This window comes from Mustelus asterias, chromosome 5 (assembly GCF_964213995.1).
Source record: "Mustelus asterias chromosome 5, sMusAst1.hap1.1, whole genome shotgun sequence".
Lineage (NCBI taxonomy): Eukaryota > Metazoa > Chordata > Chondrichthyes > Carcharhiniformes > Triakidae > Mustelus > Mustelus asterias.
In genome coordinates, this window is record NC_135805.1 from 132,161,958 (window position 1) to 132,184,727 (window position 22,770).

The 22,770-nt window shown below is 42.8% G+C and overlaps 1 protein-coding gene across 2 annotated transcripts in view; it reads right to left on the reverse strand.

Moving 5' to 3' along the window:
• The window catches only part of lmbrd1 (LMBR1 domain containing 1), a 237,771-nt gene that overhangs the window by 147,158 nt on the left and 67,843 nt on the right, over positions 1 to 22,770 (reverse strand). For both annotated transcript variants that reach the window (XM_078213300.1, XM_078213298.1), the window contains exon 4: positions 3,656 to 3,753. In XM_078213300.1, the coding sequence (XP_078069426.1) occupies positions 3,656 to 3,753 (98 nt within the window). The remainder of the gene's footprint in view (positions 1 to 3,655; positions 3,754 to 22,770) is intronic.

Sequence of the window (22,770 nt, forward strand, 5' to 3'; positions counted from 1 at the left end):
CTCCCACCCTATCCCCGTAACACCACATATTTACCTAATCCCTCCAACATACACATCTTGGGAAACTAATGGGCAATTTAGCATGGCCAATCCATTTAATCGGCACAATTTTGGATTGTGGGAGGAAACTGGAGCGCCCAGAGGAAACCCATGCAGACACAGGGAGAACACAGTCACCCAAGGCTGGAATTGAACCTGAGCCCCTGGCACTGTGAAGCAGCAATGCGAACCACTGTGCCAGTGAGTTAAGTTTTTTTCTTCTAAACTGGGGCCATAATTTAACACAGTAAGAGTTTTAACAACACCAGGTTAAAGTCCAACAGGTTTAACCTGGTGTTGTTAAAACTCTTACTGTATTTACCCCAGTCCAACGCTGGCATCTCCACGCCATAGTTTAAACCAGCAAAGGGGAGATGTAAGCATAATATGAAGTGTATAGTTTAACTAGTTAGACTTCATAACAGAACAATGGATAAATGAAACATAATTAGTTAAATAAAAGCCAAATGAAGATGGCAGGGCAGTTGATGAATTGTTGCTCTAGACAATGGGAGCTGGCCAACTACAACTGCAGTAAGTGGCTCGAATTGATGAGCTGGAACTTGACCTTTGAACACTGAAATGCACGAGGGAGGGGGAAAGTTACCTGGACACTTTGTTCCAAAATGCAGTCACACCCCTAATATTGCGTACTTCGGATTTGTTCGATGGTCAGGGACAGGAAGGTTAACTGCGAATGAAACAGGTATGGGGATCCAAAAGGTACCATGAAGGAGCCTCAGCCCGCGCAGGTATAAAACAGATTTGATGTTCTTGCAGCTTGTGCGGACGAGATGAGAAGCTGCAAGGAGGATAAGCAAACTGGCTACAGCACCAAGGTGCAGGGTGCATTCAAAAGGAAAGAGGGAGCAGAAAGTAATAGAGCTATAATAATGGTGAGCATAGTTAGAAACTGTTTTCTTCCATTGAGAGCAAGAGCCCAAATGATTGTGTTGACTCTCCTGTACCATCTTCTCCAGGCTGGAAAGCATCTTGGAGTGGGAAGGGAAGATAGTCATGTTCCACATGGGTGCCAAATGACACAGATAGGACCAAGAATGAGGTCCTGTTGACAGAGTGTGAGCAGTTAGAGAATAAATTAGAAAATAGAACCACAAAGATAATAATCTCTGGATTACTACGAGAGGCACAAGCAAATTGACATAGGGCAAATAAGATTAGAGTTGGATATGTAACTAAAAGATTGATGTGGGAGAAATGGCATGTCATATGGCATTAGTACCAGTAATAGGAAAAAAGGGAGCTGTATAAGTCCAACAGCCCTCATCCAAACTGCGCCAAGACCAATGTCCTGGTGAATTGTACAACTGGGACCATAGAGAAGGCTTTAAACTAAAAAAAAGAGGGTGGAGGGTTCACGCGAGGGGTGGTTTGGAAAGATAAAGACAAAAAATAAGGCAATAGTGCAGAGTATCGTTGCAGGTAATGATAACAGTGCGACAGATTAGAACACAGTGTACCAAAGGAGTACACCAGCAAATAAGGTTGAGTAGGGATTTTTAAAAATTATTTCATGGAATGTGGGCATTGCTGGTTCGGCCAACATGCATTGGCCATCCCCAATTGCCTTGCCCTTACACAGCATTAATCTATAGCAAGCAATCACCTCACAATGCTGCAAAGCTTTCCACCATAAGATTTGACTAGTTATAGAATTCTTGGCTGAGTCAGATAGTAAAGCATTCATATTCTATTCCAGAGACTTGAGTAGAAAGATCCAGACTGACTCTCCAGAGCAACACTGAGGTGCTTTCTTTTGGATGAAATTTTAAAGCCGGTCCCCGTCTATGTTTTCAGCTGGATATAAAAGATACCATTCTGAAGAGGAGGAAGATAATTCACTTTCACCGAATATTTATCAGACTGCAGGGGCAGCAGATTATAGAGCAGGAGGCGAGGCCCCAGGGTCCGGAACCTACTGGCAGCAGGAGCAGCATATATTTGGTGACAAAAACATATCACATGGCATAAGGTGTGATTGGTTAGTGAGTACTATTGCTGTTAGTTTTAAAGCTTTCTCTATTAAGGCAGAGGGTTCGGCCAAGAAATTCAGTTAGTGGCTCAACAAGTTTTATGCTTGGTCAACTTAAGTCTGAAGTTCAGTTTTATTTCTGGTAAGTTTAGATAGTTGGCAAGGCACCTCAGTCCCATCAAATGCACATCTTGTACCAAGTGGGAATTAACCCTGTCTAAGAACATCAGAAATAGGAGCTGGTGTAGGCCATTTGGTCATTCAAGGCTCTTCCACCATTTAACAAGCTCATGGCCAATCTTCTACCTCAACTCCATCTTTCCGCACTATCTCCGTATCCCTAATTTTCCTTAGCACCCAAAACTCCATCGATCTCTGTCTCAAATATAATCGATAACTGAGCATTCACAGCTCTAGTACAGCTGACAATTCATAACCCTTTGAGTGAAGAATTGTATCCTCTTCTCAGTCCTAAATAACCAAACACTTACTCTGAGATGGTTACTTCTCATTCCAGATTCCCCAGCAATAGGAAACATCTTCTCAGCATCTATTTTAGTCCAAGACCCTGAATTATTTTATATGTTTCAATTAGGTCACCTCTCATTCTTCTGAACTTCAAAGAACATAGCCCTAAGTCTATTTAATGTCTCCTGATGTCAGAGTCAAGGATGTCACTGTACGGCTGGAGGGTGAAAAAAAAAGATCAGGTGAAAAAAAAAGATTGTGATCCATATTGGTATAAAAGACCTAGGTAGAAAAGGGATGAAGTCCTGTTGGCAGATTTGAGAGATCTGAGGAAGAAATTAAACAGCAGGATATCAATGATAAAAATCTGTATATTACTCAGTGCCATGTGCAGTACAGAAAATGGCGATAGTGCAGCTGAATGTGTGACTGCAGGAGGGAAGGCTGTGGACTCTTGTGGCATCGGGATCAGTGCAGAGGGGAAACAGCCTGTACAAGCCAGAGAGTTGCACCTCGACAGCATTGGGATCAATATTCATGGGGAGGTTTGCTAGTGCTGTTGGAGGGGTTTTAAAATAGTTTAGCAAAGGATGGAGACCCGAATACAGATTCAAAAGGGAGACAAATATAGCTGGAAATTGAAGGCAAGACCTGACACTTGCTACTTAATTGCACTATGGGGGTACCTACATCACACTAAATTCAAGATGGCAACTCAGCACGACCTTTTCAAGGGCAATTAGAGAGAAATAAATGCTGACCTTGCCAGCAACTCCCACATCTCGGAACCAATAAAGTAAGCCATTCAGCCTCTTAAGCTTTCTCCAATTAGATTATGGCTGATATAAATATCATTTCTATCCATCTTTTGTCTGCTTCATTTTGATTTATATGGGAATCTAGAGAAAACTTCAGATTTAAAATTAACTAATTGTGCCAGCATCTACTGTTTTTAGTGGATGAAGAGTTTCAGACTTTTATCGTTTGCGTTATATCCCCTTGTCCCTGACTCCACCACCACGATCAAACAACCCCTTAATCATTTACCTTTCAGGAAATTAAAACCTAGTTTATGTAATCTTTCCTCATAATCTAATGCCTGGTGTCCTGGTTACATGATGCAAAAAGTCATGTATCTATTTTGTAGGAACTTACAGAACATTTATTGGGATCATCATCCTCCTTCTCTTCATAGTAGAAGTAGACAAATGGAATCCAGAGGAAGACGCAGAACAGGATGATGGAGTATAAGGCTGTAACAAGAAAATAGCAATGATGTTTCGAGATATAAAACATTCCATTTCTCAACGTCATCTTAAAAAAAAAAACATTTACATGATACAGGTAGCCTCTGATTTCCATGCAAAGTGGGTTCTAATTTGTCCAGTCAGGATTTCTTAATGGACACCACTAATATTGTTCCAACAGAAACACCAGGGAGAATTACAAAGGTATGACTGATCCCGCTCAATCAAGAACCCAAAGAGATTCTGCCGAGCGACTCAACCAAGATTTTTCCCAATTAGTTCTTCTTGCAAACTGAAAAGCTTTCACAATTAGCTGACTCGTTTCAAATTTTAGCTTCAGTGCACTGATTAAAAATGAAAACAGCTGATTTAATCCATTCACAACCGCCAACTAAAATGTTACAAAGGAACAGATTTTAGTGGGTCGATTAAAAATGAGTTTCAGTTGAATAATATGTCATGCTACAATTGAGCGTGTGACAACAGATACAGGTGTAAAACACCACTGCCCACCAACTGTGATACATCGTTTAGGAAAGACTGCACAGATGTTAGCCATGGATGAAAGTAATTTTTCTATTAAGAGGCTGCATCTATTACTGATCCACACATGTAGCAAACAGATGCACAGATTATGCTTCTCAATTTTAAAAGCAGAATACACTACAGCTAACTATTTGAAGTAGAGTTTAAGGAACTAGATAGGGAATCAGCAAACAGGACCTCAAAAATCGTTATCTCCCAATTACTCCCAGTACCATGTGCAAGTGTTTGTAAAAATAGGAGGATAAAGCAGACGAATTTGTGGCTGCAAAGTTAGTGGAGGAGGAAGGACTATAGATTTGTGAGACACTGGGACTGGCTGTGCGGGAAATAGAACTTGCACTTATGTGGAGCAAAGGCAGAGTTTATATCATAGAATCCCTACAATGCAGAAGGAGGTCATTCAGCCCATTGAATCTGCAACAACTCTTCAACAGAGCATCTCACCCAGCCACCCCCCCCCCCCCCCCCCCCCACCCCGTATCCTCATAATGCCGCTGTATCCTCATAACCCCATTTATGTATCCCACTAAATTATTTTATTCGTGTCACAAGTCGGCTTACATTAACACAAAGAACAATACAGCACAGGAACAGACCCATCGGCCCTCCAAGCCTGCACCGATCATGTGTTCCTAACTAGACCACCCATTTGTATCCCTCTATTCCCAGCCTGTTCATGTGGCTATCGAGATAAGTCTTAAATGATCCTAGCGTGTCTGCCTCAGCCGCTTTGCTTGGTAGTGCATTCCAGGCCCCCACCACCCTGTGTAAAATACGTCCCCCGCATATCCGTATTGAAACCTTGCCCCCCTTAACTTAAACTTGTGACCCCTTGTGTTTGTCATTTCTGACCTGGGAAAAAGCTTCCAACTGTTCACCCTATCTATGCCCTTCATAATTTTATAAACTTCTATTAGGTCGCTCCTCAACCTCCGTCTTTCCAGGGAGAACAACCCTAGTTTACTCAATCTCACCTCATAGCTAATACCCTCCATACCAGGCAACATCCTGGTAAACCTTTTCTGTACTCTCTCTAAAGCCTCCACGTCCTTCTGGTAGTGTGGCGACCAGAACTGGACGCAGTATGTGTGACTAACCAACGTTCTATATAACTGCAACATCATATGCCAACTTTTATACTCTATGCCCTGTCCAATAAAGGCAAGCATGCCATATGCCTTCTTCACCATCTTTTCCACCTGTGCTGCCACCTTTAAGGATCTGTGGACTTGCACACCCAGATCCCTCTGTGTGTCTATACTCCTGATGGTTCTGCCATTTATTGTATAGCTCCCCCCTGCATTAGATCTACCAAAATGCATCACTTCGCATTTATCTGGATTAAATTCCATCTGTCATTTCTCCGCCCAATTTTCCAGCCGATCTATATCCTGCTGTATTCTCTGACAATGTTCATCACTATCCGCAACTCCAGCAATCTTTGTGTCGTCTGCAAACTTACTAATCAGACCAGCTACATCTTCTTCCAAATCATTTATATATATCACAAACAGCAGAGGTCCCAGTACAGAGCCCCGCGGAACACCACTAGTCACAGACCTCCAATCAGAAAAAGACCCCTCCACTGCTACAGAGTCTTCTGTGGCCAAGCCAGTTCTGTACCCATCTAGCTCGTTCACCTTTGATCCCGTGAGATTTAACCTTTTGCACCAACCTGCCATGAGGGACCTGGTCAAATGCTTTACTAAAATCCGTATAGACGACATCCACGGCCCTTCCCTCATCAATCATTTTTGTCACCTCCTCAAAAAACTCAACCAAATTTGTGAGGCATCCCTCGTACAAAACCATGTTGTCAATCGCTAATGAGACTATTCAGTTCTAAATGTGTATAGGTCCTATCTCTAAGAATCTTCTCCAACAATTTCCCTACCATGGATGTCAAGCTCATTGGCCTATAATTACCCGGGTTATCCTTGCAACCCTTCTTAAATAACGGGACCACATTTGCTATCCTCCAATCCTCTGGGACCTCACCTGTGTCAGAAAAACACTGCAAAGAATTTATTGGGAAAATCCCCTAGTTGCCACACTCCGGCACCTGTTCGGCTATACTGAATGGGAATTTAACACAGCCAATGCACCCAACCTGCACATCTTTGGACTGTGGGAGGAAACTGGAGCACCCGGAGGAAACCCATACAGACAATGACCCAAGCTGGGAATTGAACCTGGGTCCCTCCTGCTGTGAGGCAGCAGTGCTAACCATTGTGCCACCCTAACCTACATATCCCCCCCAACCTACACATATGGCTTGCTAGTACTATTGGGGAGGGTTTTAACTCACTTGGAAAGGTTGTGGGAACCAGGAGGAAAGATCAAAGAGGAATGACAAGGTGCACAGAATACAAGGAGAGATAAATATCACTGAAGTAGGGAATTTTAGGTTTTTAGGTGTGGTCAGAATAAGGGAAAAAATAATTCACCTGATTCAGTACATGCATGTGAATCTATGGAGTTTGGTTAATAAGATTGGTGAGCTACAGACGCAGCTTGCTATGTGGAAATGTTACGTTGTGGCTATACCAGACACCTGGCTCAAAGAAGGGCGGGATTGGATGATAAATATTCCTGGATACAAGGTGTTCAGGAAAAAGCGAGGGGTGACGGGATTGATGGACAGCATTGCAGTGCTGAAGAAAGATGATATCCCAAAGGGTCTAGGGGATAATCCATTTGGCTAGAGGTAAGGAACAAATAAGGTGCAATCATATTGCTCGGTGTAGTCCACAGGCCACCAATTAGTGAGAAAGATGCAGAGGAACAAATCTCAAGAAAATTAGAGAGGTGCAAGAATTATAGAGTAGTTATGATATTGTGAGTTGGGGGGGTGAGGGGCTGCATTAAGTACCCAAATATAGAACGGGATAGTAGCAGTGCAATGGGAGGAAAGGGGAAAGAACTCCCAGAGTGTGTTCAAGAAAACTTTCCACGACAGTCTGCTACCAGTTCAATAACAGGAGTGACACTTCTGGACCTGGTTCTTGGGAATGAAATGGGCCAAGTGGATCAAAGTCAGGAGGAGAATGTTTGGGAGAAAATGATAATGGTATATTAAGTTCCAGGGTGGCTTTGAGAAGCCATGATGTGGAGATGCCGGCATTGGACTGGGGTAAGCACAGTAAGAAGTCTCACAACACCAGGTTAAAGTCCAATAGGTTTATTTGGTAGCACAAGCCACAAGCTTTCGGAGCACTGCTCCTTCATTAGGTGAGTGGGAGTCTTGTTCACAAACTGGGCATATAAAGACACAAACTTAATTTACAAGATAATGGTTGGAATGCGAGTCTTTACAGGTAATCAAACAGGTATCTTTACCTTTACAGGTACCTTTAAGACTTGATTACCTGTAAAGACTCGCATTCCAACCATTAGCTTGCAAATTGAGTTTGTGTCTTTATATGCCCTGTTTGTGAACACGATTCCCACTCACCTAATGAAGGAGCAGTGCTCCGAAAGCTAGTGGCTTGTGCTACCAAATAAACCTGTTGGACTTTTAACCTGGTGTTGTAAGACTTCTTACTGGGCCTTGAGAAGGACAAACAAGAATGGGGTAAAAATGGATCTGGGCCAGGTAAATTGGAATCGATGGTTGGCAGGAAAAACAATATCTGAACAAGGCCACCTTCAAAGAAGAGACAGAACAGGTACAATCATGATATATTCCCTCAAAGGGGAAAGGTAGGACAAATAATGACAGAGCTCCCTGGATGACAAAAGCGATAGAGATTATGAAGGAAAAATGCATTTATGGCATGTCAAGTCAACAACACAATACACCAGGCTGAACATAGAAGGTTCAGAGGCGAAGTGAAGAAATAAATAAAAGAAGCAAAGAGGGAACACAAAAATAAAACTGGCAGATGATATAAAAGGGAATCCTAAAGTCCTCGATAGGTATATAAATAGTAAAAAGGTGTAGAGTTGATTAGGGACCAAAAAGGGGATTTGCACATGGAGGCAAGAGAAATAGCTGAGGTATGGAATTAATACTTTGGTCTGTTTGTACCAAGGAAGACAATACTACTCAATTTCTGCAATTTCCTCCCCAAGACTCTCCTTCCCTCTTTGCTAAGGCACTCCCTAAACATCTAGCTCGTTCACCAAGCTTTTGATCACCTCTCCTCATATCTGCTTATGCAGCTTGCTATAATATTTGTATCCTAATGCTCCTGTGATGCATGTTGGGCATTTAATTACAAAAGACAAATAGAAACACAGAAAATAAAAGTGGACCATTCAAGCCTGCTCCGCCGTTCAATATAATCATGCCTGAACCTCTACCTCAACGTCATACTCTTCATGCTCCCCTCAATGCCTTTAGGGTCTAGAAACCTATTTTCTTAAATATATTCAGTGCTTTATTTTCTTAAATATATATATTCAATGATATATTTCTCCACAGCTTTCTGCGATAGAGAATTCCACTGGTTCACCACCCTCTGAGTGAAGTAGCTCCTCCTCATCTCGGTCCTAAATGGCATTTCCATTTATTCTGAGATCGTGATCCCTTGTTCTAGACCCTCCAGCCAGAGGAAACAACATCCCTTCATTCAGCCCTGTCAGAATTTTATACATTTCAAAGAGATCCCATCTCATTTTTCTAAACTCCAGTGAATACAATCCCAGTCAATCCAATCTGTCCTCATAAGACAATCCTGCCATCCCAGGAATCAGTCTGGTGAACCTTCACTGCACTCCCTCTGTGAGAAATATATCCTGAGATCAGGAGCCTAAGACTGTACTCCAGGTGTGGTCTCACCAAGGCCCTGCAAAGCTGCATTAAAACAGCCTTCCTCCTGTACTCAAGTCGCCTTGCAATGAAGACCAATATGCCATTTGTTGATCCTCATGCCATTGTGAAACAATGATGTGGAGATGCCAGCGTTGGACCGGGGTAAACACAGTAAAAAGTCTCACAACACAAGGTTAAAGTCCAACAGGTTTATTTGGTAGCAAAAGTCACTTTTGCTACCAAATAAACCTGTTGAACTTTAACCTGGTGTTGTGAGATGTCTTACGTTGTGAAACAAGCCAATGGCACTGATCATATTTTCATTTGTACAGAACCTTGCATAAGCCGTCCCGGTTTATTTTGTCAAAAGCCTTGGTTAGCTCAATGAACACCGTATTGATGTCCTTATTCTGTTTGTGAGACTTTCCTTGAATTTCATGTGATGCAAATATCATATCCATCCTGACATTGGTACACAAAGTCAATGAGACGAGTGACAATCTTTAAAATAATTTTTCATGCTATTGAAAGAAGTGGTATTCCACATTGATTGTTACAGATGGACTTGTCTCCTTTTCATTTCTGGAGATGAGTTATGGAGGCATCCTTGTAGTCTTGGGTCTCAATGCTCTGATTCCATGTTAGGCAGAAGAGACTAGTGAGCTTTGTGACCATGCAAATCTCTCCATATATGAGTTCTTCAGGTGGGATGCCATCCGCTCCCAGTGACTTGCCCATAGAGAGCTTTTGTGGGCTTTGTGACTTACACTTGAGAATATAAGCTCTTCCAGCGTATGGTGTCGTGGAAACAGCTGAATGGTATCATGGAACTCAATTGGTTGTTGGTTTGGGAGATTTTTGAAGGGCTCTCATGCCTATGTGTTAGGAACTGACTGCCAACTGCTGTGAGGGTGGTTGTCACACCTTTCGGGTTTGGAGTAGAGACCTGTGTTCCTTGCTGATGGTTTCTTGTGAAATGCAAGGTCTGTGAGCATCATACATTTAGTCTAGGAGCTTGCCTATGTTTTGGTCATTGTTGTCAAATCAGTCTTGGTGCTTGTGTTTAACAAATCCTTGGACCTCAGATGCCATGCTGCGAGTAACATCCTTTAATTTTTGTCACGAATCTTCAATATTGTCCTCCCAGATATTAGCAATTGCTGTGGCTGGTTTCTGTTCCAGTTCTTGTCTCTTGGCCATGTCTTTAAGAACGGTTATATCAAGCTTCCTTTGTGGCTTGACTCTGGTGCCAATGGACCTTAGATTTTATCTTCAAAGACACAACACTCCTGATAAGCCAATGGTCCAGGATTCTGCACCTCTAAGCAAGCTGGCACAGCAAACATTCTTCAGATCTCTGTCATACAATAACATAGTTTAACATATGACAGTGTTTGGATCTGGGGTGCATTTACATTGTGTTCAGTTCTTACACAATCATGAAGCAATGAATTGTAGAATAGTTATTGAAACAAAAGGACTAGATTCCTTTTAATATTAATTAGTACAATTTGGTAAAGCTCCAAATTCCACAAATGTCTTTCACAAGAATTATGGAAACTATCACAAGATTGGTGTTTAAAGAACAAAAAATAATGGAAACTATCACATTTATTTAAAAATTCAAATGTGAAACACAATTAAGGGCAAAAGATTTTAAGGATGCAGCTGCCTTGAATGTCCTAAACATTGATTCTCTTAGCTCCATCAATAAAGCCATTTATCACTGGCTATGTTAACTACAATCTCAGGTTATTTGTAAGGTTCTCTGAAGTAATAATATCCCCTCCTAAGACTGGTAAATGCATGAACATTATCACAATAGCAACCTGGTTTACTTTAGTCTATGACAATTAATCAAATTTCCACCAAAATAACTCACTGTAATCATACTCATTTACATCTGTACATGTTGGTCACATGTTCATTCTTCGAAGCCATTGCATACCGTTATTTATTCTATGAAGTATCTTCCCCAACAGCTGCACTCTTAAAGCGATTGGGCTCATATTGTAAATAAAAGCTGCACGTAAAAGCTTTTTTCAGTCAGTGTCATCAAATTAAGTGTTCTTTGGTTATCTTTAAATAATTTATTTTAAATTCAATGCAACACAAATGATGATTTAATTTTTAAAAATTAAATAAAAGTTAGGATATTCAAATTTTATTTTCCTAGACAGCAGATTTTGTTGACACATGGCTATGCTGATGGAGGCAGACCTAATGTACATTCTATTCCATCTGTCATAGCATTAAGCCTTCTGAGCAACATGCAGGATATTAAATAAACTGACATTCAGCATTCTTTGGAGAAAACTTGTTCTCCTCTGTTAATAACCTTTTCAATCCCAGCTGACTCATCTGGGAACAAATGGGACACTAAAACCCTACACAGCACACCATCAGCATATGGCTCAGGGAGTTTAACAAACAATATTCATCATACAAGCATGAATATTTACTCTCAATGGAAATGTACAAAACAGTGCGACATCCTGTTGCATCCAATATAGCATATCACCAATAAAAGCGGAGAAGACTACATATGACTAAATATCTAATTAATTCCCTCAATAAAGCAGGACTCAAAACGCAAAATGCTGAACACCATTTTCAGAGACATCATTTACTATTGTCCAGCTGTTACACAAAGAGATCACCACAGATTTTGCCAACCTTAACAAATGCAACGCTAAGATTGCCTACGCACACAGCAGTTGAGCCTAAACAGACTGCAGATTACAGTTCAAAAACACATCTCACTCACAGGGTAAGGAATGGAAGCACAGGAAAATGCATACAGTTTCATCGTGTCCATATAACAATATAATTAGAACAATTATTCCACAACCATTCCCCACAATTTCTACACTCTAAAGCAAACAGTATCAATTTTGCAGTTGCCCAAGTTTAATGCTAAGTTGCTGGAACACAACAGGGAATATAGATTCAACATGCAGAAGTGACTGAATATTCCATAACAACGGACATAGCACATCTATTAGTTTCATGAACATGGTTTTATGGTACTCGATAAATGGGACTGCAGTCAACCTTCCCCACAGCTTCAATACAAAAAAGAAACCAGGAACAGAGTTACCAGAATGCAAGGCAGACCACGAGGAACCTACAAGAATTTTTCCTGGGTTCTGAGAATTTTCAGAATCTCTACCAAGGCAGTTCATATTTTCAAATGTTTAAAAAATGTTAATTCACTGTTCCAACAAAGCACTATTGAAAATATATCATTACATCTCGTGGCACCATGGGTGGCTCTGCTACTCAGAGGGTGGGAGGAAAACGGAGTGGCAGGGCTGTGGTAATAGAGGATTAGTTAGAGGGACAGACCGAGGCTGCAAATGTGAATCAAGGATTGTATGTTGCCTCCCTGGTGTCAGGGTCCAGGATGTCATGGACAGGCTGCAGGACATTTTGGGGTTCTGCGGACCTGTACAAACAGGATGGGCTGCACTCAGGCATAGTTGGGACCAATGCCCTTCTAGGGGCTTTCGCTAGCTCTATTGGAGAGTATTTAAACAAGTGTGGCAGGGGTATGGGATCCCAGGAGTAGGATCAAATAGGTCAGATTCAGATCAGGGAAATGGAGGTACAACATTAGCTAGTGATGTAGAAGATAGTGAAAGGCTTGGAATTGCAGGAGAAGCAAAGTCTAAAAAGTGTCCAGAAAAGGAAATTGATGGAGCTAAACTATGTATACTTCAATGCAAGGAGTATTGTAAACAATATAGATGAGTTAAAGGCACAGACAGCAGGATGTCATTGCTATAATGGAAATATGGTTAAAAGAGGGGCAAAATTGGCAGCTCAATATCATTGGTTATAGAGTCTTCAGACACGATAGAATGATAGATAAAAAAGGAGGGAGAGTATCACTAATGGTTAAGGAATACATTCCAGCTGGGAGGGGGGATGAAATACTAAATGGGTCAACAAACGAGGCTTCATGGATTGAGCTTAAAATTAAAAAGGGGCAATTATGAATATACTACAGACCCCCAAATAGTGAAAGGGAGATAGAAAATTTCTGCCTGTAAGAACAAGAGGGCAATAACAGCAGGAGACTTTAACTATCCCAATGTTAACCAGGATTCAAACAATGTAAGGGGCACCGAGGGAGAAAAATTCATGTAGTGTGTCCAGGAAATTTTTTTCAACCAATTAGTGAAATCCAACAAGAGATGCAGTTCTAGACCTAGTCTTGGGGAATGAAGAAGGGCAAGTGGGTGAAGTGACAGTTGGTCACCACAATTCAGTTAGATTTAGCATTACCATGGAAAAGGACAGAAATAAAGCACGAGTAAAAGGTTTGAACAAGGAGGGGCAAATTTTGCAGGAATTAAAAAAGATTTGGCTGAGGTGGACTGGACAGCACTGCTAGAGGGTAAATCAGTGAAAAACAAGTGAGAAGCACTAAAAAGAGAGACCCTAAATGTACAAAATAGACATGTCTCCTCCAAAAATAAAAGTGGTACTGCCAAACCTAGACCCTCGTTGTCTGGAGGAATGCAGGAGAAGATCAAACAGAAAAAGAAAACATACTATTGACAGAAAGAACTAAGTACTGCAGATAGCATAGTTGAATATATGAAGTGCAGGGACAAAGTAAAGAAGGAAATCAAAGAGAGGACATGAAAAAGATTAGCAAGTTAAAGAAAACCCAAAGATGTTTCACCAATATATTAATGGTAAAAGGTTAGTTAAGGAAAAAGTGGGATGAAGCAGGGAACTTGTGTATAGATGTAGAGGCTGTGGGGAGGGTTTTAAATGAATATTTTGTCTGTATTTACAAAGGAAAGGGATGATGCAGAGGAGGAACACTGAGATATTGTACGGGATAATCATAAAGAGAGTACTCGAAGAGTTAAGAGTCCTTGAAAGTTGATAAGTCACCAGGGTTAGATGGACTGCTTCCGAAGCTGAAGATCAGGGAGAAGACAGCAGATGTTCGAAGGATGATTTTCCAATCCTCACTAGATACAGGGGAGGTACCAAAGGACTGGAGAAATGCAAAAGTAGTTCCATTGTTTAAAAAGAGATCAAAGGAAATGCCAAACAGCTATAGCCCAGTTAGTCTTGCATTGGTGGTGGGCAAATTAGACCTAATCCTGAGAAATAGGATTAACTGTCATGTAGAAAGGCATGGAGTAGTCAGGGATGGTCAACATGGATTTGTAAAAGGAAGGTCTTGCCTCACAAATTTGATTGAATTATTTGAGAAAGTGACAATGAGGGTTGATGAAGGCAATGCAGACAGTGGGTGTTGTGTGCAGTGGATGTTAGCAAGTAATCTGACAAGGCCCCACATCGCAGATTAGTCAAAAAAATAGAAGCCCATGGGATACAGATTAATGTGGCAAACTGGGTCAATAGTTGGCTTAGTAACAGGAAACAAAGAGTAATGGTCGATGGATACCCTTGCGAATAGAAGGTTGCTTCAAGTGATGCTCCTCAGGGCTTGGTGTGTGTGTGTGTGTGTGTGTGTGTGTGTGTGTGTGTGTGGTGGGGGGGGGGGGGGGCAGGATTGGGAAATTTGCAGATGACACAAAGATTGGCCCAGTAGTGGACAGTGTAGAGGATAGCTATAATCTCCAAAACAATATTGATGGATTGGTGGAGTAGGCGGTAAAGTAGCAGATGATTTTAATGAAGAGAAGTGTGAGGTCATACAATTCAGGTAGTCAAACAGTTACAGGGAGTACACAATAAATGAGAATATACTAAGATTAGATGAGTGAGAGATCCTGGCGTACACTTACATAGGTCCTAAAGGCAGCAATTCAAGTAGACAAGGTTGCAAAGAAGACATATGGAATGCTCTCCTTCATTTGCAGAGGTACAGGATATAAAAATAAGGATATATCGCTGGAACTGTATAAAACACTGGTGAGGCCACAACTGGAGTAGTGTGCGCATTTCTGGTCACCACATTACCAGAAGGCCATGATTGCTTTGGAGAGAGTGCATGGAAGGTTTACAAGAATGTTGTCAGGGCTAGAAAGGTGTAATTACGAGTGGAGAATAGATAAGTTGAGGTTATTTTTCTCGGAATAAAGAAGGCTGAGGGGTGACTAAAATTATGAGGGGAAGAGATAAGAGTGGACAGAATAAAATTGTTTCCCTTGGTGGAGAATTCTCGAACCAGGGGACATTGATTCAAGCTAAGTGGCAGAATGTGTGAGGGGATACGAGGGAGAATGTTTTTATGCCGAGGGTAGTGGGTGTCTGAAATTTGCTGCCCGAGTTGATGGTGGAGGCAGAAACCCTAAACTATTTTAAAAAGTACCTGGATCTGCTGTAAGCTACAGGGCAATGGTCGGGTGCAGGAAGGTGGGATTAGAAAGGACATCTGGGTGTCCTCGTGCTGGCATGGACAAGATGGATCAAATGGCCTCCTTCTGTGCTGTAACTTTTCTATGGCTCTACAATATATTGCATGCCAAACATCTGTTAAACATGTCAAACATTTGAAGCAAAGACAAAGTCGAAGGCAGAAAAGTTAAAACATCTAACAATTAACAGAGACCTCCAAAAAATTGCAGAGCAATAATCTTTGTTGCAATAATACGCCTTTCAATCCCCATCCCATCTGTCCCATGCCATCCCTCTCCTGCATACCCATCCTATTTACCCTTATCACATACTCACCATCTCATGCCTCTCATGCCATCCCTAACTCCCATAATATTACAACCCACCCCACCACCTCCCTCAATCCTTCCAACCAGGGCTCCCATTACTGTGTTCTATGATTCTATGTCCAATCTATAAATCATTCACAGCAAAATTAATGTATTTGGGAATAAAGGGATATGGTCCCCGGAAGAGTAGGGGGTTTTAGTTCAGTCGCGCAACATGGTCGGTGCAGGCTTGGAAGGCCGAAGGGCATTTTCCTGAGCTGTAATTTTCTTTGTTCCCCTTTTCTCGAGTAGTGGGGTGGGTTGTAATTTTCTGGGAGTTAAGGATGGCGTGAGAGGCATGAGATGGTGAGTATGTGAGAAGGGTGAATGGGATGGGTATGCAGGAGAAGCATGGCATGGGACAGATGGGATGGGGATTGAAAGGCATATTAGAAACATGGAAAACTACAGCACAGAAACAGGCCCTTCGGCCCCACAAGTTGCGCCGAACATATCGCTACCTTTTAGGCCTACCTATAACCCTTCATCCTATTAAGTCCCATGTACTCATCCAGGAGTCTCTTAAAAGACCCTATTGAGTTTGCCTCCACCACCATTGATGGCAGCCGATTCCACTCACCCACCACCCTGTGTGTGAAAAACTTCCCCCTAACATCTCCCCTGTACCTAGCCCCCAGCACCTTAAACCTGTGTCCTCTCGTAGCAACCATTTCCACCCTGGGAAAAAGCCTCTGAGAGTCCACCCGATCTATGCCTCTCAACATCTTATAAACCTCTATTAGGTCTCCTCTCATCCTACGTCTCTCCAAGGAGAAAAGACCGAACTCCCTCAGCCTATCCTCATAAAGCATGCCACTCAATCCAGGCAACATCCTTCTCCTCTGCACCCTTTCAATCTTTTCCACATCCTTCCTGTAATGAGGCGACCAGAACTGAGCACAGTACTCCAAGTGGGGTCTGACGAGGGTCTTATATAGCTGCATCATTATCCCCGGACTCCTAAACTCAATCCCTCGATTGATAAAGGCCAGCACACCATACGCCTTGTTAACCACCTCCTTCACCTGCGGGGCCGATTTTAGAGTCCTTTGGACCCGGACCCCAAGGTCCTTCTGATCCTCTACAGTACTAAGAGTCTTTCCCTTTATATTGTACTCCTTCATCCCATTTGACCTGCCAAAATGGACCACTACGCATTTGTCCATCTGCCACTTCTCCGCCCAGTCTTGCATCCTATCTATGTCCCTCTGTAACTTCTGACATCCCTCCAGACTATCCACAACCCCACCAATCTTCGAGTCGTCGGCAAACTTACCAACCCATCCCTCCACTTCCTCATCCAGGTCATTTATGAAAATGACAAACAGCAAGGGTCCCAGAACAGATCCCTGGGGCACACCACTGGTGACCGACCTCCAATTAGAAAAAGACCCATCTATACACACTCTCAGCCTCCTTTGGGCAAGCCAGTTCTGGATCCACAGGGCAGCAGCCCCTTGGATCCCATGCCCTCTCACTTTTTCTAGAAGCCTTGCATGGGGGACCTTATCGAACGCCTTGCTAAAATCTATATAAACCACATCTACCGCTTTCCCTTCGTCAATGTGTTTAGTCACATTTTCAAAGAACTCCACCAGGCTCGTAAGGCACGATCTGCCTTTGACAAAGCCATGCTGAGTATTCTTGAGCATACTAAACCTCTCCAAATGCTCATAAATCTTATCCCTCAGGATCTTCTCCATCAGCTTACCAACCACTGAGGTTAGACTCACCGGTCGGTAATTTCCTGGGCTATCCCTATTCCCCTTCTTGAAAATAGGAACCACATCCACAATCCTACAATCCTCCGGCACCTCTCCCGTCTCCATCGACGACGCAAAGATCATCGCCAGAGGCTCTGCAATCTCTTCCCTCGTCTCCCACAGTAACCTGGGGTACATCCCATCCGGACCCGGCGACTTATCTATCTTGATGCCATTCAAAGATTCCAGCACAACCTCTTTGTTAAAGTCCACATACTCAATCTTTTCAGTCCACCACAAGCCCACAGTACATCCACCCATGTCCTTCTCCTCTGTGAAAACCGAGGCAAAATACTCATTCAGCACCTCTGCCATTTCTACTGGTTCCGTACTGATTTTCCCGCCTTCACCTTTTATAGGCCCTATTCCTTCACGTCTCATCCTTTTACTTTTCACATATTTATAGAATGCCTTAGGGTTTTCCTTAATTCTACTTGCCAAGGCCTTCTCGTGACCCCTTCTGGCTCTCCTAATTTCCTTCTTTAGTCCCTTCCTACAAGCTGTATACTCATCTAGATCCCTATCTTTGCCAAGCTCTCTGAACCTTTTGTACGCTTTCCTTTTCTTCTCGACTAGGTCCCGCACAGCTTTCGTACACCACGGTTCCTTTAACCTACCAACTCCTCCCTGTCTGCTCGGAACATTGTCCTGTAGAACCCTAGAAAGACATTCCTTGAAAAACTGCCACCTCTCTTCAGTAGATTTCCCCGAGAATACCTCCTTCCAATTTACTCCTCTAATTTGCTGCCTTATGTCTTCATATTTCCCCTTACTCCATATAAACGCTTTCCTAGCTTGCCTGATCCTCTCTTTTTCCAATGCAAGCATAAAGGAGATAAGAGTTATGATCACTATCCCCAAGATGCTCTCCCACTGAGAGATCTGACACCTGTCCAGGCTCATTGGTCAGTATCAGATCAAGTACAGCCTCTCCTCTTGTAGGCTTGTCCACATGCTGTGTCAGGAAACCCTCCTGAACACACCTAACGAACTCCTCCCCATCCAATCCCCTTACCCTAGGGATATTCCAATCTATGTTTGGGAAATTAAAGTCTCCCATCACAACAACTCTGCTATTATTGCAACTCTCCAGGATCTGTTTCCCTATCTGCTCCTCCACCTCCCTGTCACTATTGGGCGGCCTATAGAAAACTCCCAGCAAAGTGATCGACCCCTTCCCACTCCGAACTTCCACCCAGAGACTCTGTAGACAATCCCTCCACAGCATACACCTTCTCTACAGCTGTGACACTATTCCTGATCAGCAGTGCCACTCCACCCCCTCTCTTGCCTCCCTCCCTGTCCTTCCTGAAACATCTGAATCCCGGCACCTGTAGTATCCAGTCCTGTCCCTAAGATATCCAAGTCTCCGTAATGGCCACCACATCACACTTCGAGGCATCGATCCACGCTCTGAGCTCATCCCCTTTATTCACTATACCCCTGGCATTAAAGTAAACACATCTCAATCCTTTGGTCTGTGCTCTCCCCTTCTCTATCCCCCGTCCATCTTCCCTCTTGCACCGTCTATAACCCTTCTCTGTTTGCGAGCTAACTTCCTCGCTCCCAGTCACCTCGTCTCGATCCCGTTCCTCCCAACCTATCTAGTTTAAAATTATTACTGCAACAAAGATTATTGCTCTGCAATCTTTTGGAGTTTCTCCAACCTCTCCTCATAGCTAATGCCTTCTATACCAGGCAACATCCTGGTCAATCTTTTCTGTACCCTCTCCAAAGCTTCGACATCCTTCTGGTAGTGTGGCGACCAGAATTGAACACTATATTCCACATGCGGCCTAAATAAGCCTCTATAAAGCTGCAACATGACTTACTAATTTTTAATCTCAATGCCCCAGTCAATGAAGGCAAGCATGCCATTTGCCTTCTTAACTACCTTCTCCACTTGCGTTGCCACTTTCAGTGACCTGTGTACCTGTACACCCAGATCCCTCTGCCTATCAATATTCTTAAGGGTTCTGCCATTTACTGTATATTTTCCATCTGTATTAGACCTTCCAAAATGCATTACCTCACATTAGTCCGGATTAAACTCCATCTGCCATCTCTCCGCCCAAGTCTCCAACTGATCTATATCCTGCTGTATCCTCCGACGGTCCTCATCGCTATCCGCAAATCTACCAACCTTTGTGTCGTCCGCAAACTTACTAATCAATCCAATTACACTTTCCTCCAACTCATTTATATATATTACAAACAGCGAAGTCTGAGGAAGGGTGTGTAGATAGTTTCGGTCATGTTGAGATGAAAAAGGAGGTAGTATTGGGTTTCTTGAGAAACATTAAAGTAGACAAGTCTCCAGGGCCTGATGGATATGCCCCAGAATTCTGAGAGAGGCAAGGGAGGTAATTGCTGGGGCCTTGAGAGGAATCTTTGTATCCTCACTGGCTAAAGGGGAGTTCAACAGGTTTATTTGGTAGCACAAGCCATAAGCTTTCAGAGCGCTGCTCCTTCATCACTCACCCGATAAAGGAGCAGCGCTCTGAAAGTTTGTGGCTTGTGCTACCAAATAAACCTGTTGGACTTTAACCTGGTGTTGTGAGACTTCTTACTGTGCTTACCCCAGTCCAACGCTGGCAACTCCACATACAGGGGAGTTCCCAGAGGATTGGAGAATCGCCAATGTTGTTCCTTTGGGTGGCAAGGATAATCCAGGTAATTACAGGCCAGTGAGCCTTAGGTCAGTGGTAGGGAAATTATTGGAGCGGATTCTTCGAGATAGGATTTACTCCCACTTGGAAATAAGTGGACATATTAGCGAGAGGCAACATGGTTTTGTGAAGGGGAGATTGTGTTTCACTAACTTGATCGAGTTTTTCAAGGAAGTGACAAAGATGATTGATGAGGATAGGGCAGTGGATGTTGTCTACATAGATTTCATTAAGGCCTTTGACACAGTCCCTAATGGCAGTCTGATACAGAAGGTGAAGTCGCACGGGATCAAAGGTGAACGGGCTAGATGTATACAGAAGTGGCTCAGTCACAGAAGACAGAGGGGAGCAGTGGAAGGGTGCGTTTCTGAATGGAGGGCTGTGACAAGTGACATTTCTCAGGGATCAGCGCTGGGACCTTTGCTGTTTGTAACACATTTAAATGATTTGAAGGAAAAGTCAGCCATTCAAAAGAGACTGAAAGTGAGGCAAGTAGAAGGATTAAGGATTTTTTGCCAAAAGTCTGGTCTCAACTTGCACAGAAGATTAACTAATACTTGAGTATGCACAGCAACCAAACTTACCGAATAACCCCCAAATGAAGGAATCACCAACAAAATTCCATATTTTCTAATTTATTTAAATCAGAATGAACACAACTTAAACATGAATCAGCAGACAAATTGTACTTCAAATAAAATGGTCAATTTCACTTCAAATCGTCTACACAACAAAGATATATCTTTCAATATCTTTCTGGAGCGGAGGCAGCTGAGGGGAGACTTAATAGAGGTTTATAAAATGATGAAGGGGATAGATAGAGTGAACGTTCAAAGACTATTTCCTCGGGTGGATGGAGCTATTACAAGGGGGCATAACTATAGGGTTCGTGGTGGGAGATACAGGAAGGATATCAGAGGTAGGTTCTTTACGCAGAGAGTGGTTGGGGTGTGGAATGGACTGCCTGCAGTGATAGTGGAGTCAGACACTTTAGGAACATTTAAGCGGTTATTGGATAGGCACATGGAGCACACCAGGATGATAGGGAGTGGGATAGCTTGATCTTGGTTTCAGATAAAGCTCGGCACAACATCGTGGGCCGAAGGGCCTGTTCTGTGCTGTACTGTTCTATGTTCTATGTTCTCTAATACCAATACACTGTAGGGATTCTATGATATCTGCATCACCCCATGTACATGGCACAATATGCAGTTCCAAAGTTCTCTAACTCAGCCTCCAGAAAACAACTCTCAATTTCCCACTCAATCGATTTGGCACTCAGTTAGTTCACCAGGAGCCGTATTCTGAGGTCCCTCGACATACAACACCAGCATGGCATATGTCAAAGGCCCCCCCCCTCTCACATTTGGGTAACGTCAGTCCGAATGGAGTAACTTTTTCAGAGTTCTTTTTCAACTGACCAACATCCAATCATTGCCTGATCCTAGGATATAAACTTTCAACACTTTGATTTGCCTATGCTATTTGCACCACTTTTAGGATTTGGGCCTTTTAGGTCACTCATACATCACTTCCCCAAAGCCTCTGGAATTCTATTTTTTTTATTAATACTCCCAAACAGAATACTGACATTTACATTGGAGCTTTGTTGTGTTCACTTCTTTCTACGTCTGCCTGCTTTCTCTTCGTCCCTGCATTTGTGCGCTAAGCACCTTCATCCTCCATCTCTCCTGTCTTTTGGCTCTCTAGGGCACCTGGCCACATAGATTCCATAACTTAACTTTCTTCCTGTTGGTATGGATTCCAGGTCAAGGATCACCACATCTCTCACTGACCCCAACCTCCTAACGCATCCCGAGGTCTCACCAATAGTTCTCCCAACATTCACTCCACTCCAATAATACTACCAAGGTCGGAAATCTTCATAATCGATCACCAACAGCACTCACGACCTCGCAAAAGGTACTCCTGTGGCCTGTGACTTTCTGACTCGATACTCCATCAAAAGCCAATCACAGAATCTATGGTTCCTGATGTCTGCCTGTGGATTCAGTTCTTGGGATACACCCCCAGTAGCAGAATACACTGTGTGGAACTTAAAACGGTCCTCAAATTGACACCTGTTCTCAGAGTTAGATCCTCAAAAAAAACCCAAGAAATTTTGTAGGAACCAGGAGACATAACAACAGCCTCCTTTCCTGTCAGCACCACTGGCCCTGCCACCCGCAACTCATGTGGATTCAAATCTGAATAACTCATGCTAGAATCTAGCTCCTTTTCCAGACATCCAAGATCCAACCCAAACACTTGCCTGGAAGCTGGAACAGCAACCAAGCAGGTTCCTATCACAATGCAATCTACATTATGACAAGGTTTGAAAACCAAGATCCGCGCTCCTCCCCATTTGAGTGTTGCCCGTTAACAGTGTGTGGATAAGGTACCCAAGAATAGGTGCACCCAAATGTCCAGGCCCATATGTTTATGCAGGTGTTTCCAGTTACATTGGTGACCTAAAATCTTTAGGATTCACTCCAACCTGGTGATTCCTGAAGCATGCATTTGATATTGCTATCTCTCCAGTGGGATTAATGGGAATTCAAATCACAGCTGTAGAAACCTTTGTTCAGACT